Below are 16,356 nucleotides of genomic sequence, written 5' to 3' on the forward strand. Positions count from 1 at the left end.
GCCCCAAGAAATTTGAAATATTGCTCCACCTCGTTTAATGTTTGGAAGCCTGATTGTGTCACCATTTGACAGATGGGGACACTGAGGCCCAGAAAGATCATGCAGTTTGCCCAAGACTTCCCAGATCCTAGGTGGCTGAGCTGGGATTTGAACCCTGCTCACTACACTGTTGGAACGCAACTGTTTGGAAGAAATAAAGGACAGACAGGCTGCTGCGGTAGGCAGAACAGAAGCCCCTCGACACATCCACATCCTAATCCCCACGACCTGTGACTGTGTTACCTTACGTGACAAAGGTACTTGGCAGCTGCGGTTAAGGTTCCTGGTACGGGGGATTATTCAGGGTTATCCCAGCGGCCCCGTGTAAGGACACGAGTCCTTCAGAGCGAAAGCGAGAGGGAGAGGACCGTGTCAGAGATGCCGCACGTAGGCCCTGATGGTAGAGGAGGGAGGCCACCAGCCGTGGCCTCCAGAGCTCAGAGCGGCCTTCAGTTGACAGCCAGGCAGAAAACGGGAACTGTGTCCCCCGCCTCAGTGACCCCAATCCTGTCACAGCCAGGAGGCAGGTTCCCCCTCGGAGCCTCCAGGAGGAACAAAGCCTGCTGACGCCTTGATTGTAGCCCAGCGAGACCCATGCTGGGCCCTTGAACTCTGGGGACGATGAGATAGCATGTTTGTGTTGGTTTAAGCCACTGAGTTTGTGGTCATTTCTCAGGGCAGCCGTGGAAAAGTCATCTGGCCACTTTCCCTGAAGGGCCTCTGGGAAACAGACGGGGCCCCTTCTCCACACCGCAGGGGAAGGGGCGGCCCCGGTGTGGCAGCAGAGGGGAAAGGATGTCCCCTGCTCATGGCAGGCTGCCCTGGCTCCTCTGCAGCCCCCGGGGGCTGGGCAGCCCTTAGGGTGCGTGGGGAGATCAGGGCTCAGCCGGCTTTGGAATCACAGACCTGGCGTAGGTCTGGCATCGCCACGTTCCAGTGTGGGGCCTTGCGACAAAATGCCCTCCTGGAGCCTGACCTTCCTCCACAGTAAACACCCTGCAAATCACTCCGGGCCCTCGAGATAACCAGGGGCAGGGTGGGGGTGGGGTGAAGGGAACCTGTCAGCTACCAAGAAAGGGTACGTGAGAGATGAGTTTTACTGCATTAATTCTGTCTTCCTGGCTTTCTTTTTCTCTGTGTTCCTTTTCCCTCCAAGTCTTACAACATCACTGAGAAGCTGGGTCCTTAGTGCTTTTCAGTGACCCTCAGCCCCTACACACATGTAGACGGAGAACTGGATTGGGGTCTGGGGGGTTTGGCTCCGGGTCCTGGCACTCCCGTGTCTGAGGCATGTGGCGGCATCTTGGGTCACCGCCTGGGAAATGTACAGATGGTACCACTGATGTCCTTGGCGGGTCTGCAGTGTCGGATGGTCAGAAGCCCATTCTGATTCCTGACGCAACACCAGGAAAATGGCAACTGCAAACAGGCACTGAGTCTGAGTCGAGCTGGCTGTAAACAGGTGACCTCGGCCATGGCAGACTCTGGGTGCTCGTCCGCACTTGACCGAGCACAGTGAGCAGATGCTTCTGGGCTCTGGACAAGGGACTTAGCTCTTTGGGTGCCAGGATGTATAAATACTGATGCCACTACCCCTTCCTGCTCCCTGCTCGGGAATAAGGTTAAAACCCTCTCTAAATGCGTGCAGGGTACTTGCCACTGTTTGCAGAGAGCCACCACACTCTGTCATAGAAATTCCCCTCTTAACCCATGCCGTTAGCCCTGTTTGTCTCACAGGGGCTCCCGTCCCTTCCACGGCCCCTTCCATTGTGGAGCCTGGTGTTGACACACAGTAACCTTGATCACAACGCTGCCCGGCTCTCGTCAAAGCGCTTGGAACTGGCTCACACGTGCCATGGCTGGTTCGGTCTGGTGCTTCACGATGAGCAAACTGAGACCTACAGAGTGACTCATCCAGGGTTACTCCGGCAGTAAGTGACAGAGCTGATTCAGCAGAGTGACTCAGTCCCATGTTGTTCCCCCCATGCCCTGCTGACAGTCAGATGTGCACTTGGCAATCAATCATGCTCATGGTCCCAAGGGGAATTGCCCGGCCCTTGAACCCCTGGAGGTCCCCAGGCTAGGCTAGGCGCCTGGGCATCGGGCCCAGCCCTGTCCCACTGGTCACCCCAGTTCTCAGCCTGCGAGAGGACGGACAACAGAGAAGGCGCTCAGTTGGCTTGATATGTTCCCTTTCATACCCTTGAGGTTGAGGGTTCCCCTTCCCAGTCTCTGGAATAACCACCACGAATCCCTCTGATTCATAGGCAGAGCTATGCTGTCCCCGAAACGTTGTGCCTGCCCTCAGGGTGATTTCACATCCACACAAACCACTTGTATCCGGGAGCCAGCTGGCCCCAGCCCTTTCCCACCCATGCGTCCAGTGTGTGACTTCCTGTTATACCAGCACAGATGAGAACTACTGGTGGCGTTCTGTGCCCATGGCCGGAAACACCGCTTTTAGCTTGATGATGATGATTACATAGAAAGTAGAAGGGTGGATGAGAAAGAATGTTCCCCTTACCTTTCAAGTCCTTGCTACAAATACCGTCTTATTCCAACCTTGACAATGACCCCGTGAAGCCAGTATTTGTGTACCTGCTCCAGAGATGACAAAACGGAATCAGGGAGGCCATGTAACTTGTCAGAGGTCACCGGCTTGAAAGGGGGAGGACTCAGGCCCAGGATGGGCCGCTAGGCTGCATGCCCCCTGCTAGATCATGTCCCCAGCAATGCTCTTGAGCTGACACCGCTGTTCAATTCACTGCGTGTCTCTGGGTAAGTCAGGAAATGTCTCTGGACTTCGTTTTCTTCATCTGTGGAATTAGAGTTGGCTCTTGTGATAAGCTGTGGCCGACTACAAGGTGAGAGAGTGCAATGTCCACACAAGACCATACTCACTTCTGACACCAAGTGCAAATTCAAGGGCCTCCCCAAACCACCCTCAGGCTTGATTATTCTCTAGAAAGACTCACAGACCTCACTGAAAGCCGCTAGACTCACGGTTACATTATACAGGGAAAGGAGTGAATTCAGACCAGACAAAGGAAGAGCCGTACAACACAGAGCCCAGGAGGGTTCCAAACACAGAGCCCCACAATCCCCTCTTAGTAGAGTCAGGAAGGGTTGCCCCCCTGATGTGTCACAGTGCCCGCAGGGTAGCACCAACCAGAGATGCTCACCCAAACTTGGCGTTCAGAGGTTTCATTAGAGCCCAGTTACATAGGCACGATTGACTGGTTGATTGATTGCCCATGGTTGATCTCAGGCTCTAGGTCCACTGATACCGTGTGACCTAACTCCCCCACCCTAAGTCATATGGTCTTTTGGTGTGACCTGTCCCCACCCTAAGACTGTCAAGTGTGACTATATTTGTGGAAAATTCGGTGCAATCAGCCTCTGCCCTAAACAAAGGTATGATCACAGGGCACAAAGTCTTTGGGGAAAGTCAGGTTCTTTACTACACAGCTGTGAAGTCCCTTCTAGCTTTTCCACTGTGACACTCTCCCAGGGTTCACCCCCATGGCCCTGGGTAGCCCTGAGCACGTCTCCCCAAGACAGCTCCAACCCAGTCCACTCAAACCTCTCATCTGGCCTCTAAATTTTTATTCCGTCCTGCATGCTGCTTATTAGTTGTTCATTTCAGTCATACGATATATTTATTGACCAGCCAGCAATGCTGTGTTAGGCACTGGCCTAGGCTATATGGTGAATGTCATCCTTGAAGAGGTATGCGAGTGTAAGTCGTATGAACAAAGGTTAACACAGAGAAGGGGCTCAAAATACAGACTATTTTTTAATGTTTATTTATTTTTGAGAGAGAGAGAGAGAGATCATGAGTGGGGGAGGGAGAGAGGGAGATACAGAATCCGAAGCAGGCTCCAGGCTCTGAGCTGTCAGCACAGAGCCCTATGTGGGGCTCGAACTCATGAACTGCGAGATCATGACCTGAGCTGAAGTCAGATGCTTAACCAACTGAGCCACCTAGGGGCCCCTACAGCCTATTTTGAACAAACAGATGTTCTATTGACATTGCACATGTCATGGAGTATGGTCCAAAGAGCATTCTCTTGGAAAGTCGCTCACAGGCACTGTTTGCAGAGAGGTGGGTGCTACGCTTCAGCCAATAGATGTGTCCTGGATCTGGGGGGCCATTGGACTAAAGGCCAAACCAAATCTCAATTAAACAAACTAAGCACGAAAACAGAATTCTAAACATAAAGAAAGAAAAGTCTTCATTTGGGGAGGAATATTGGATTTGGGTCGTTGGACTTTTCCATAGCTGATGATTCCTTTCATTTTTGCTTCTTCTTATTCCCATGTGTTTTCTCAGCCTGGAATTGCTGACAGATGTTCAGTATGCCTTTGGCCTTCCCTTCCACCCTACCTATGAGGGGCAGTTTACTCTGGAGGAGAAAAGCCTGTCACTGAAAATCATGCAGTTCTTTTCCAACTTCATCCGATCCGGGTGAGTGGACGGCATGTGCCCGCTGCTGCCATCACGCCTCCTTTCCTCCCTTTGAATGCTAAGGGCACATTGGTGGACTCACCCTACCCCACCCTCCAGCCACTGTGGTCACCTGCCACTGGGCTCCCTGTATCAGTCTCCCTTTTCTAGCTAGGTTAGTCTGTGGAGATTAACCTCGGTGAAGGGAAGCTCCAATCACATGCTCCCTTATTCAGCCACATGTAATGGCTCCAGATCAGGGTTCCTGGAGCTCAGTGCTATTGACACTGGGGCAGGATGAGTCTTCATGGTGAGGGCATCCAGGGCATTGCTGGCTATTCAGCACCTTCATTGGTCTCCACCCACAGGAGGACAGTAGCGCCTCCCCCCGGCATGAGAACAAAATATCTCGCTGAGTATGTTGCTGGGTCATGAACTCATGTCTTTCCCTTTCCAGAAATGGCCTGAGATTGGTGAGGTGAGTCAGGGGCCTTTCTAGCCGTTTGTAATGCAGCAAGAGAGCACAGTGCTAGACATCAGATCAGCCAGGTTCAAACTCTGCCCTGACACCTAAAAGTGTGTGATCTGGTCCCTAGACCCTGAGTCCAAGTGGAAAGTGATCCCAAGTGATACAAGGAATGATATGTTTCCCTCATGGAAGTTTCTCTCTTGTCATTTTCCCAGAAATCCCAACTACCCACATGAGTTCTCAAGGAAAGCCCCCGAATTTGCAGCCCCCTGGCCTGACTTCGTCCCACGTGCCGGCGGGGAGATCTACAAGGAGTTCAGTGTCCTGCTTCCCAATCGACAGGGCCTGAAAAGCGCTGACTGCTCCTTCTGGTCCAAGTACATCCAGTCTCTGAAGGCCACGGCAGGTGGGGAGGCTGGAGCGGGCAGGGGGCTGGGCAGAGGGCAGGTGGAGGCTGGGCAGAGGGCGGGTTGGTTGGTAACCCTCTGCATTAACTGCGCTCACTGAGTGGGGAACAGTGGAGCCTGTGAATCATAGGGTGCTATCACTGAGCACTTTTCCACAAGGAGCTCCCAGTTCTGGGGGTTCTCCTGCTCTGATGGGGCCCGGAGGGGGAAGTAAGAGAGAGAGAGGGTGGGGGGGTGCGGCGAGGACACTGGGGCCTCAGTGTGGGATTTCTAGCCAGGGAAGAAGTGGGCATTACCACCTCTTCCTGCTGAAGAGAGAACTTCTGTTGAACAGGCGTTAAAGACAGAAAATGAATCATGATGAGGGCCCTTGAAACACAGAAATAAATGCAATGCCTTTAAGAAGCTTCCGGGAAGAATGAGGGAGTGTATGATGTAACCCAGCAAATGGCCCCTCGGCTTTCCCAGCACCATGATGGAAGTCTCTGCCCAAGCCAGTGGGAGCCTAGCAGAGGGAGGGTCTGGAAAGGCTCTCCGGGGAGGTGATGGTGGGGCTGAAGGTTTTCAGAAGCATGGAATTTCTTCATGCAGCAAGAGATGGGATTGGAACATTCAGCAGGGACGTGACCCTGCCCAACGTGCTTTAGACGCCCAATGCTGCATTAGCCTCCAGGCCAAGTGGCTCTCTGTTGATCCCAAGTCCCACTGTACCCTTAGCATGGCTGGCTATGTGGTGGTGTATCTGATGCCCCTCTGTTGAGCAATCATTGGAAAGGCCCATCAGAGGCTGGGTTCTCTTAGGGCCAAAGGGGAAGAGATGAGGGAGAAGACCTGATTCGATTGGACCAGCCTTGCCTCTCCTGTTTCAGATGAGGCCAAGCAGGGGCCGCCAGCAGAGAGTGAAGAGGAGGACCGGCTGACCGGAGAGCCAGGCTCCAAGAGCTACAGCAAGTGACCGTCTCCCAAGCTGCCCCTGCCCAATCTGCCACCCCCTCTCAGGCTGCCACCAAGGGCATCTTACTCTCTAAAATAGCCACTAACTTTCAATAAAATGTCTACATGCATGCATGGCTCAGATTTGTTTATTTAAGACAATCCTTGGGAGACACCAAACCACATCTTCATGATCTTCCTGAGGCTGGTACCCCAGGCTGCTGCTTCCTTCCAACCGATATTTGTGGAACATTCTCTCCACCCCAGGCCCGGTGCTGATTTGCCAGCAAGGCAGGGATCCGGGCCTCTGGACAGAGAAAAGGATAGGTGAACAGGTGTTGATAGTAACACAAGAAAGGAGGATGCATCGAGGGTGGGCCCCCGGGTTACACAGTCCCACCTGCGTGTTAGAATTCTCTTGTGAAGGTTCCAGAATGGAGGCGGGAGACCAACTGGGTCAGTGTAATAGTCGAAGCAAGAGACAATGAGGTCTGAATTAAGGCAGTGAGGGTAGAAGTGGGAGAAGGCAGAGACCTGAGAACCTTTTAGGAAGCAGAATTGATAGGACTTGATTGAATGTGAGCAGGGTAGAAGGAAGGAGATAGAATTATTACCTCAATTATGGTTGCTTTGGGCTCCCAGATAAGTAACAGATTTTATCATTTACCCCCCTAAAGGACACACTTAGGAAGGCAGATCTGTTTAAAACTCTCTTCTCTCTTAATCACACACATACACCCACACATACACACACACACACACACACATCCCAGAGAGAGACAGGGAGACAAAGCAAGAGAGAGAGAATTAACCCAGAGTAAAAGCAGATGGAGCTGATTATCAGACTCTGTCATTTATGTGGTGTGTCATATGTTTACATATGTCCATCTCATCTGGGCACAGATCAGACTCATTAATACTTCCTATGTTGGGACCATCGCCCCCATTCTGCAGATGTGGAAGGCGAGTCTCAGAAAGGCTTGTGGAGTGCCTAATTTCTTACAGGGAGGAGGTGGACAATCAGAGTTCAACTCAGATCTTCTGATTTCTCTATTTCCTTGCACTCCCTAGAATTCACGTAGGTCTGTAATGACATCGTGTATTGTGCAAAGCCCTACCGAAAGCACTGAAGACCTCCGGTAACCTCTAACCTGCTTAGAGGATCCATCAGGATAGTTCAGTGCAAGAACCAAACACCCAACTTAAGTGCCTTAACCAAAGAATACGTCAGGAGGTGGGTAGTCCTAGGATTGGTCAAGGTCCCAGACTCTTTCCAGCCCTCCTCCTTGCTGCCTTCAGCACATGGATGATGTCTCATTCCACTGACACAGAATGGCTGCCACAGTTCCGGACATCACATTTGCTCTTGATGGCATCCATGCTGGAAGAAAGCAAGGCATGGTAGCCTTCCCTTCAAGTGCCTCTTTCTTTTCTCGGAAAAACTTCCTCCCCAGCAATTCCCAGCAAAATTCCCCTTACATCTCATTGGCCATAATGGAGTTGCATCCCCACTTTTAGACCAACCACTGACAATAGGGAATGGGCTTACCATGATCTGACTAGACGAACATGACTTATTTCCTAGAGTGAAGATACTGCTGTGCCAATGCAGCTGGAGTGCAGTTAGCAGAGATGAATGACGAGACCGTCACTGGGTACAAGCGTGAGTTTCCTCAGCCACCAACACCTTAGCGGGGGCTTTGGACTAAGGTAGACCCAGGCATTGTTCCATGCCCTGCCAGGTGCTCACAGTAGCAGAATGACTTGGAGTAATTCCTTCAGCCCAGTGGTTCTCAGCCTTGGCCATCGGCTAGAATCATCTGAGCCCTTTAACGAAATATCAGTCCCAATACCACATCCCAGATCAGTTAGATCCGAATCCTGGAGCAAGTCAGTGGGGCCAAGCATCAGAGAATTCCAATGCACAGTCAAGAATGGACTCTCCTCTTAAAGTCAGCCTTTAGGGACACCTGGGTGGCTCAGTCGGTTAAGCGGCTGACTTCCGCTCAGGTCATGATCTTGCGGTTCATGAGTTCGAGCCCCGTGTCAGGCTCTGTGCTGACAGCTCGGAGCCTGGAGGCTGCTTTGGATTCTGTGTCTCCTTTCTCTGCCCTTCCCCTGCTCACGCTCTCTCTGTCTCTCAAAAATAAATAAATAAATAAAGTCAGCCTTTAATACAAGGGTTTGAAATTGAAATTAAAAAAAAGAATGGATGCTACTCTTAAGTTCTCTGATCTTTATTTTCCTTACCTGTAGAATGGATTCCATTAAGTTTACTGGGTGAGCAATGCTTAACAAGGTGTATGCTGGAAGCACTTTTATTTCTGCCTATTACTCCCTGTGCGTGGTAGGCAGAATAACATTTCTCCCCAGTTCCTAGAACCTGTGGATGACTAAGGCTCCACAACAAGAAGGCATTAGTCAAAGGTGGAGTTAAGATTGCTAGGCAGATGGGGCACCTGGGTGGCTCAGTCAGTTGAGCGTCCGACTTCGGTTCAGGTCATGATCTCGCGGTTCATGGGTTCGAGCCCCACGTCAGGCTCTGTGCTGACAGCTCAGAGCCTGGAGCCTGTTTCAGATTCTGTGTCTCCCTCTCTCTCTGACCCTCCCCTGCTTACACACTCTCTCTCTCTCTCTCTGAAAAAAAAAAAAGATTGCTAGGCAGCTGACCTTAAGATGGGGAAGGTATCTGCGATTACCCAGGTGAGCCCAATGTAATAACAATTACCAGGTGGGTCCTCAAAAGTAGAGGAGGGAGGCAGGAGACAGGATGTGAGAGATGGCGGTGTGAGAAGGACTTGGCCCAACATTTCTGGAGGTGGAGGAAGGCATTGAGTGGCCTGTAGAAGCTGGAAAAAAGCAAAGAAATAGATTCTCCCCTAGATCCTCTATAAAGGAATGTAGCTGCAGCCAGCTTGGTTTTAGCCCACTGACCTTTATGTCGGATTTCTGATCTACAGAACTGTGAGACAATATTCTGTGTTGTTTTAAGCTCATACAGTTGTGATAATTTGTTCCAGCATCCATAGGAAACTAATATATTGTTATCCCTAATCAGAGGTATGTTTTATCCTGCCCTTGGATAGGGCATAGCTCGTTGTTTTCCTCATAACAAAAGGTCTGCTCCAGACTAATAACAAAACTCCAAATCCTCCATCATTAGCCCTGAAAATTGGTCGTTCACATTCTTTAATATGGTTGGAGTGGGTGATGGTCTAATGTGGGTAGAGCCAGGTTGAGCCACTCCCTTGGTCAGCCTTGCACGACAGTCTAGCCCTGGATACCACATGCTATTTGTTCTCAGCCTTTGAAAACTGAGCTAGAAAACATCCCATCTTAATGTCCTGTTATAATAATAAAGCCTACTTTGCGAATCCGCCCTGCCGATTGAGGGCGCTAATGTATGTGAACAGAAAACAGTGAGGTGGTGTTCGTAAGTCCTTACAGTGAACAGCCCATACGATGCACCCACTACTGACCAGTCCAGGAGAAAGCTATGGATGGAAAATCTGAGGGAACCAAAGGTCAGGATGTCTGGGCCCCTGCCTTGAAACAGCTTGCAGGAAAAAAAAAAAAAAAAAAAGAGTAGCTAAAGAGACAATACACAGTAGTTAGACTGTTTGAGCTGAAGGGGGTCGAAGCCCACACCATGATGAAGGGGTGAGCCAGAAAGAAGATGTGCATCCTGGGCCCCCACAGCCAGCCCCTGTCAGAATACTGGTTTCAGAATGATGGCCGCAGGCTCCAGCACTTTCTCCTAGACCACAGAGATCTATCTGGAAGTCCTTGTCCATGCCTAGATGGGACGGGCCAGCCTGATGTGAACCAAGGTGGCCGTGAGGACACCCTGTCTGCAAAGATCAGGAAGGGCACAGGACACTGACACCGGGGCAAGGGTCACTGAAAAGTCAAGAGGTGAGCAGGACACCATCTCACACGGAAACCAGAATGAATTTAAGAATAAGTAAGACAGGAATCAAGAAAGGAAGTGAAGAAATTCACTGCAAGCCCAGTCATCAGTCTGAATCAACTTCCTCTTGAGCTGGAAGCAAACCTAAAGGACAAGAGAAGGCAAATGACTTTCTCGAAGGGAAGTTGTAACATGTGCCTGCAGGGCCCTCTGCCCCCCAAACCCTGCACAGAGGCAGCTGAGCGTCCGGAGGCTCAGGGCCTCCCCCAAGGTCCCCACGGGAACTGGGAAGACAGGAACGGCTCCTCCGTGACCACCCAGGACCCTCACGCAGGATTCCGAGATGGTTACAAGCACACGCTTCCAATCTTTTCAGAATGCATCGGTCTTAGGCAGGGGTCAGTCGTCTATATTTTCAAATAAGCAATACCTGTACCTATGGGATTGCTTCCCTATGTCCCTCACCTGCAAACAGCCACTTGTTAGAGTTCTAATCTCTACCCGGCAACCCCCATGACCCTGGACAGCGTGAGCTTACCTGTTTCCGTGACTTATCACCTTCACCCCAGACCCGTTGACTTCCTGCTGAGACAAGAGAAGGGTCTTCTTATTCCTTCTTTTGATGACTTGGGCAATTTTTAACTGTGTCTTTTCCTTATTCCATCAGCGTCCCAACAGTCCCTCCCTGGCACCTTAGATACGGAGCTTTTGGCATCCTTGAAACCTCCTCTCCTTTTCCTCTTTGATTTTACTATCCTGGCCCTTGGGTTTAATTGGTCCTGCACCCTCATCTGAACCTTCCATGCTTTCTCCTGTGGGGTAATTCCTACGACTGAAAACCTGGTCATTTCTTTTACCATATTAAGACTTTATATTATATGCCAAGCAGTATGCTAGGATTATACTCCCTGCTCTCTTGGCTCGTGATGTAACCCCAGGCCATTTCCACAGCAATATTTCTAGCCTCAAGATCAGAGGGATTCTCTTGCATGATACTTCACCGGTTGCTCAAAACCATGCTATGTTTGAGAGTATTCCCTGTTTAGACCATAACAGGATGCCAAAATAGACCATAATAGTCTGGGGGAGCTCCTTATTTGATCTAGCATTTATAATTGCTCTCTCTCTCCTTCCCTTTCTTCTCTCCCTCTTTTGCCTTTGAACTCTATGCTGGTATCCTATCGTCAAGGAATCTGTATGTTTTTTACACCACCCTCCGTGACTCGTAGCCAGGTTTGGGAATCACCGCCTTAAGGTTTTTGAGATAGAGGGAAGTGTTTGGATTTGGGAATCAGACAAAAGTCTGCATTCTTACTCAGCTGCTCACTGACTGAATGACCCAGAACAAACCCCTTCAGCAATCAGGGCATTCGCTTCCACTGGAAAATCTGGACAACTCGTTGCTGTGAGATTCCTTGCTGTGAGGCAAGAGACATGAATGGCCTGCATAATTAGAAATTGGTGAGCAATAATGAGAAGATGTTTTCTTTGCCAATCTAGATGGCGTCCAGCTCATTCCCCGCCGCGGGCCAGGCCCTCGGCTCGGTGCTGAAGTACAAAGATGAATAATTGCTCTCGGACAAGTAAGCAGCTGATCACGGAGCAGTGGAGTAAGAGCGATGGGCGGGGATAAAGCAGAGGTTTCAGGAGCCATGAGAGGCACCTGAGTCAAACCATAGGATGTGCTCCAGAAGGTGACCCCAAGCTGAGTACAAAGGACAAGCAAAACTACATGTGGCATAGAAAGCTTAGGTGTGTGGGGATGGCGTTCTAGACATACCCACTGTACAAGCAAAGGCAGAATTTACTCCCAGCAATTGCACGGGGGCCCTGAGTGTATGACAACACCTGGGAAGCTTCCACATGACCTCGGTCATGCCCACGCCACCCCCACTTGCCAGGCAGAGCCCCAGGTCCCCTCTGAGGTCCGTGACCATTAGTCCCTTGTCTTTCCGGGGCCTGGAGCCCTGCCCACCCTCCTCTGTTTCTATGGACCTGCCTTCACTCCACCTGACCAGACGCTCAGCTCTCCACCCCCCAGAGCAAGACTGCTGAGTCTACCACCGTGCCCCGGCACCCCATCCCAATCATGCCCATGTGAGACAAACGTTCTGGGCCTTTCCAAGGTTGGAAAGTGAGTGATGGTCACGGTAAGGAAAAAGACAAGGGAGGTAGCCAGCAGACATGGGGCCGTGACCAACAGGCATCTCTACCAAAGTGCCTGCTGAGGAGGGGTCGGCTCTCTACGGGGAGATGAGGCCCCAATGTCTATCTAAGGCCTTCGTGGGTCTTTTCTATGGTGACGCTGGGGTCCCCTCATCCTCTTTTTCCCTGCTTGTTTAAACTGGGGTTCCTTAGGTCTTTCCTCCCTCTGAATGAAACTTGCCTCCTTCCTCCCCTGCCCTCATCCAGTTATCATCAAAGTCTTGGAGCCCAGCCGTGTGCAGAGGTGAGGGTGACGAAAAAGAAGGGCACTCTGGTCCCCCTCGTGAAGAGATAGCCATTATGTATGTCTGGCCAGTACGCTGGAGTCTGCCATGGTAGAGCTGGGGGAATGGGGTTGTGGGTAGAAGAAATAACAAACAAGGATGAATACGGAGAAATTGCTCCCCCACACACACACCACAGGCAGGCAGAAGACCAGGGAGTCCCAGACCTGTCCCATTAGGTGGCCAGTGTGACCTCAGACACCTCAGTGCAGGTGTTTGGACCAACGTGGTCCAAGAGCAAGACGGCAAAGTGTGGACATGCCAGAGCTCAGCCTCAGATCTCAAAGCCATTATTCCTTCCTCCTTCCCGTGTCCCTCCTACCTGTGGGCCTTGGCCTTTCTGAAGTTCTCTACCTGTAAACTAGGAGAAGAAAAGGTCCACAGCGGAACTGATGCGGTCTTCAATAAAATCATGGCTGGGCGGACTCAGAGGCATTGCTGGCCTCTCTGTGTGGCCAGTGGGAGGGACATAGCTATGAATTGGCAGAGGCCACACCTGCTTTTGAACCTATAGTCAGTACCTGGCCAGCGTTGTCTCCCAGAGCAAGTTACTTAACATCTCTGAGCACCTCCTGAGCTAGGGATGAAATGCCTATATCTACACCACTCCAGGGTGCTGTGAGGAATGAATAAATCAACATCCATGGATGGCACCGGAAAGTGCCAGGCACACTGTAACTCTTCAAGAGGTGAATTGTCATAATTAAGAGTAATTCTAGTCCCAGAGGTGAAATTCTCTTGTGATGCAGGGCTTTTTACTTAGATGTGTCTGGCTCTCTACCACGGCCCTTCTTAACCATGCTTGACGGTGTGTAGTAAGCACCTAATTTGTTCCCAGTTCTCTACAAGTCTGAAGACTGAAGCCCACAGCTCATTACCCTTTGAAGGATGAGCTATAAATACACTGGGTCATTAAAAAGAGGAAGGAGTGCACCTGGACAGCCAAGAACATGTAAATTCGGCCAGAGGAGACTTTGGGGCCAGAGCCCGCCCATCATCGGGGCCCTCCTGTTTTCTGCAGAAGAACTCTGGGCGTCCAGGTCAGGGACCACAGGTCAGCCAGCCCCCCCCTCCAGCTGCCTCAGGAACCCTCCAGGGGTCCCTCACCCTCTGGGGGAAGAGGGAAGTGGACCCTGGTGGGAGGGTCCATTGCTTGGTCCCCAAAGGCATTGTGTTCCCCCTGTAGACTGGTGGCGTCCTGAGTGTCTCACAGCAGGAGGAGCAGAGGGGAAAGAGGGTGTGGGTTTTGACTGTGCGGCAGATGATTTGGATGACCTTGGGCAAGTTATCGAACCCCTGAACCCCAGTCTTCTCATCTGTACAGTGGGATACCCTTGAACATTAGAGAGAACAAAGGAAGTGCATATCTGACACATAGTAGATGTGCAATGGAAGTAGTTTCTCTTTCTCTTCCTCCTCTTTCTCTTTTCTCTTAGCGGATTACGTCCATTTTGTATCCCAAGTACTTAGGAAGGTTCCCGACATGGGTCGAGTACTCGAGGAATGCTTTTTTAAAGAATGGAGAGCTCTGATTTCTCCAGCTTGGAGTCTCTCAGAATTACCAACAGCATTCCCATTGTGGGACAGAGGTTGCCATGGAGTGTGGTGGACCGTGTGATGGCCCTGCAAAGATGTCTGTGGCCTTACACCTGCCTGGAACCTATGGATAGGTTGTGACACGACAAAAGGGACTCTGCAGGTAAGATTAAGGTCAGGGACCTTAATGTAGGAAGATTTCTAGAGTGGTTCCTCGGGTCCAATCTAATCACATGGTTCCTTGAAAGCAGAGAACCTTCTCCAGACAGAGGCAGAAGAGATGTGGCTGAAGGGGAGGACATGGAAGAGGATTCCTCATGCTCTCACTGCCCCTGAAATGTGGAAAGTCTGCATCCAAGGGCCAGACAAAGACTCCTTGGATCTAAGGATGACCCCCAGCTGCCAGCCGACAAGGAAATGGGACCTCAGTCCCGACCCATAGAAACTGTGATGAGCATGTTTGTATTATTTTCAGCCAATTGGTCATGCCAGCAATAGGCAATATACAGAGCCTCCAGAGTATGGATTCTGAACCACCAAGCCCTTTGGCTAATATGTACATTCACCAAGCATGCCGGAAACGTCACCATCATCACCATTTGTGAGTGCCTACTGAGAGCTGGGCACCATGCCAACGGTTCCCACATTCCTCCCATCCCTAAACGTCAAGATCTCTTACTGTGTGGTTACCCAGCCCCACAGCCATTAGGCCTTGGCCCCTAGGGTGCCCATCAGGGTAAATTAAAACTAAAACACTAGCTGGCAAAGTCTTGGGGGAATTTCACTGGGACTAAATATACCCCATGGGATGAAAGTCTATTTGTGTTCTAAACAAAGTCCCAATTTTCCCTCCAGATTCTGTAAGCCTCATGTTGTACTAACGTCCTACATTCCTTCCCCACTGAGAGCACCTCGTCACAGTTGTGTAATGCCTCACAGCTATTTGATGGTCACGGGAGAAGTGGTGAGGATGGGGAGCAGGTGGAGAAAACCTTACTGGAGAGAGAGCATGTTGCTTCTTCCATCTCGAACTTGGATATCACCTGCCCAAGCACTAGGGTGAGAATTCATGCCCTAAACATAAAAACTGCCATTCTTCTCCTTCCTCACCTCTCTTCTGCTCACAGGGGCGGAGACTGGATTAAAGATTTGGGTGCATGGTGGTTTAGACAGAGACATGGTAAACTCAGTCAGCTGGGCCAGTGACTTCCTCTTTAAAGATCTCTAGGGTGTCTGGGCGAGAAGGGAGGCCAGCTGAACGTTTCTTTCTGAGTTCGTTTCCAGTTTTCATATTAGATATCTGTCCCGACTTAAGAATCATTGTTACCCCCTCTTACTGATGGGAAAACCAAGTTGGAAGAACATATGCAAGTTTCCAGGGGTTCAGAAATGTCTGGAAGGAGACCCCGCAGGGAACATTCTTTGCCATGGATCATGGTAAACTACCACTGACAGAGGCTGAACATGGCAGGCCTTAACCTGTGCTGCTCATAAAATTCCTTATTTCCTTGTCACATGAAGTGACGGGTGAGAAATCTCTTCTACCAAATTGAGCGGCATGAAAAGTCCTGTGCAGGGTCACACCCTGGGAAAGGGAGTCAGACCTAGAAGTCTGAGTTGGGGCTCAGGGCTCAGCCATAGGAGTCCAGCCACGCTGCCTCTGTGCAAGGGGTGACCAGGGAGCCAGTGCTTTGAAGGACGGGTGACCTTCACCATGCAGGGGCAGTTGGGGGGCCACTGTCAGGCAGAGAGCCGGCCCATCAGAAGGCAACGTGAGGGGTCAGCATGCCATGAGTGGCAGAAAACAGTCAAACTCGATATTGAATATCTGGGGCGCCGGGTGGCTCCTTTGGTTAAGTGGCCGACTCTTAGTTTCGGCTCAGGTCATGATCTCACGGTTCAGGAGTTTGAGCCTGCATCGGGTTCTGTGTAGAGCCTGCTTTGGGTTCTCTCTCTCTGCCCCTTCTCTAGTCACACTGTCTCCGTGTCTCTTAAAATAAAGAAATAAACTTAAAGAAGAAGAAGAATGAATGCATATTTCTTACAAAGCCCAGGAGGCACAGTGATGGGAAGGGCTGTGTCCATGGAGGAGGGGGGGGGGTGGCGAGCAGGCAGGGCTGGGCTGG

General features: G+C 50.8%; 1 protein-coding gene across 1 annotated transcript in view; it reads left to right on the forward strand.

Moving 5' to 3' along the window:
- TG (thyroglobulin) overlaps window positions 1-6,409 on the forward strand; it is a 251,055-nt gene extending 244,646 nt beyond the window's left edge. Inside the window, exons 48-50 of the mRNA XM_077750014.1 lie at window positions 4,373-4,507; window positions 5,171-5,361; window positions 6,232-6,409. Of these exons, the coding sequence (XP_077606140.1) occupies window positions 4,373-4,507; window positions 5,171-5,361; window positions 6,232-6,317 (412 nt within the window). The 3' untranslated portion in view covers window positions 6,318-6,409. The remainder of the gene's footprint in view (window positions 1-4,372; window positions 4,508-5,170; window positions 5,362-6,231) is intronic.
- Window positions 6,410-16,356: the final 9,947 nt, after the last annotated feature.

The sequence above is a fragment of the Crocuta crocuta genome, unplaced genomic scaffold, assembly GCF_008692635.1.
Source record: "Crocuta crocuta isolate KB4526 unplaced genomic scaffold, BGI_CrCroc_1.0 scaffold119, whole genome shotgun sequence".
Taxonomy (NCBI): Eukaryota; Metazoa; Chordata; class Mammalia; order Carnivora; family Hyaenidae; genus Crocuta; species Crocuta crocuta.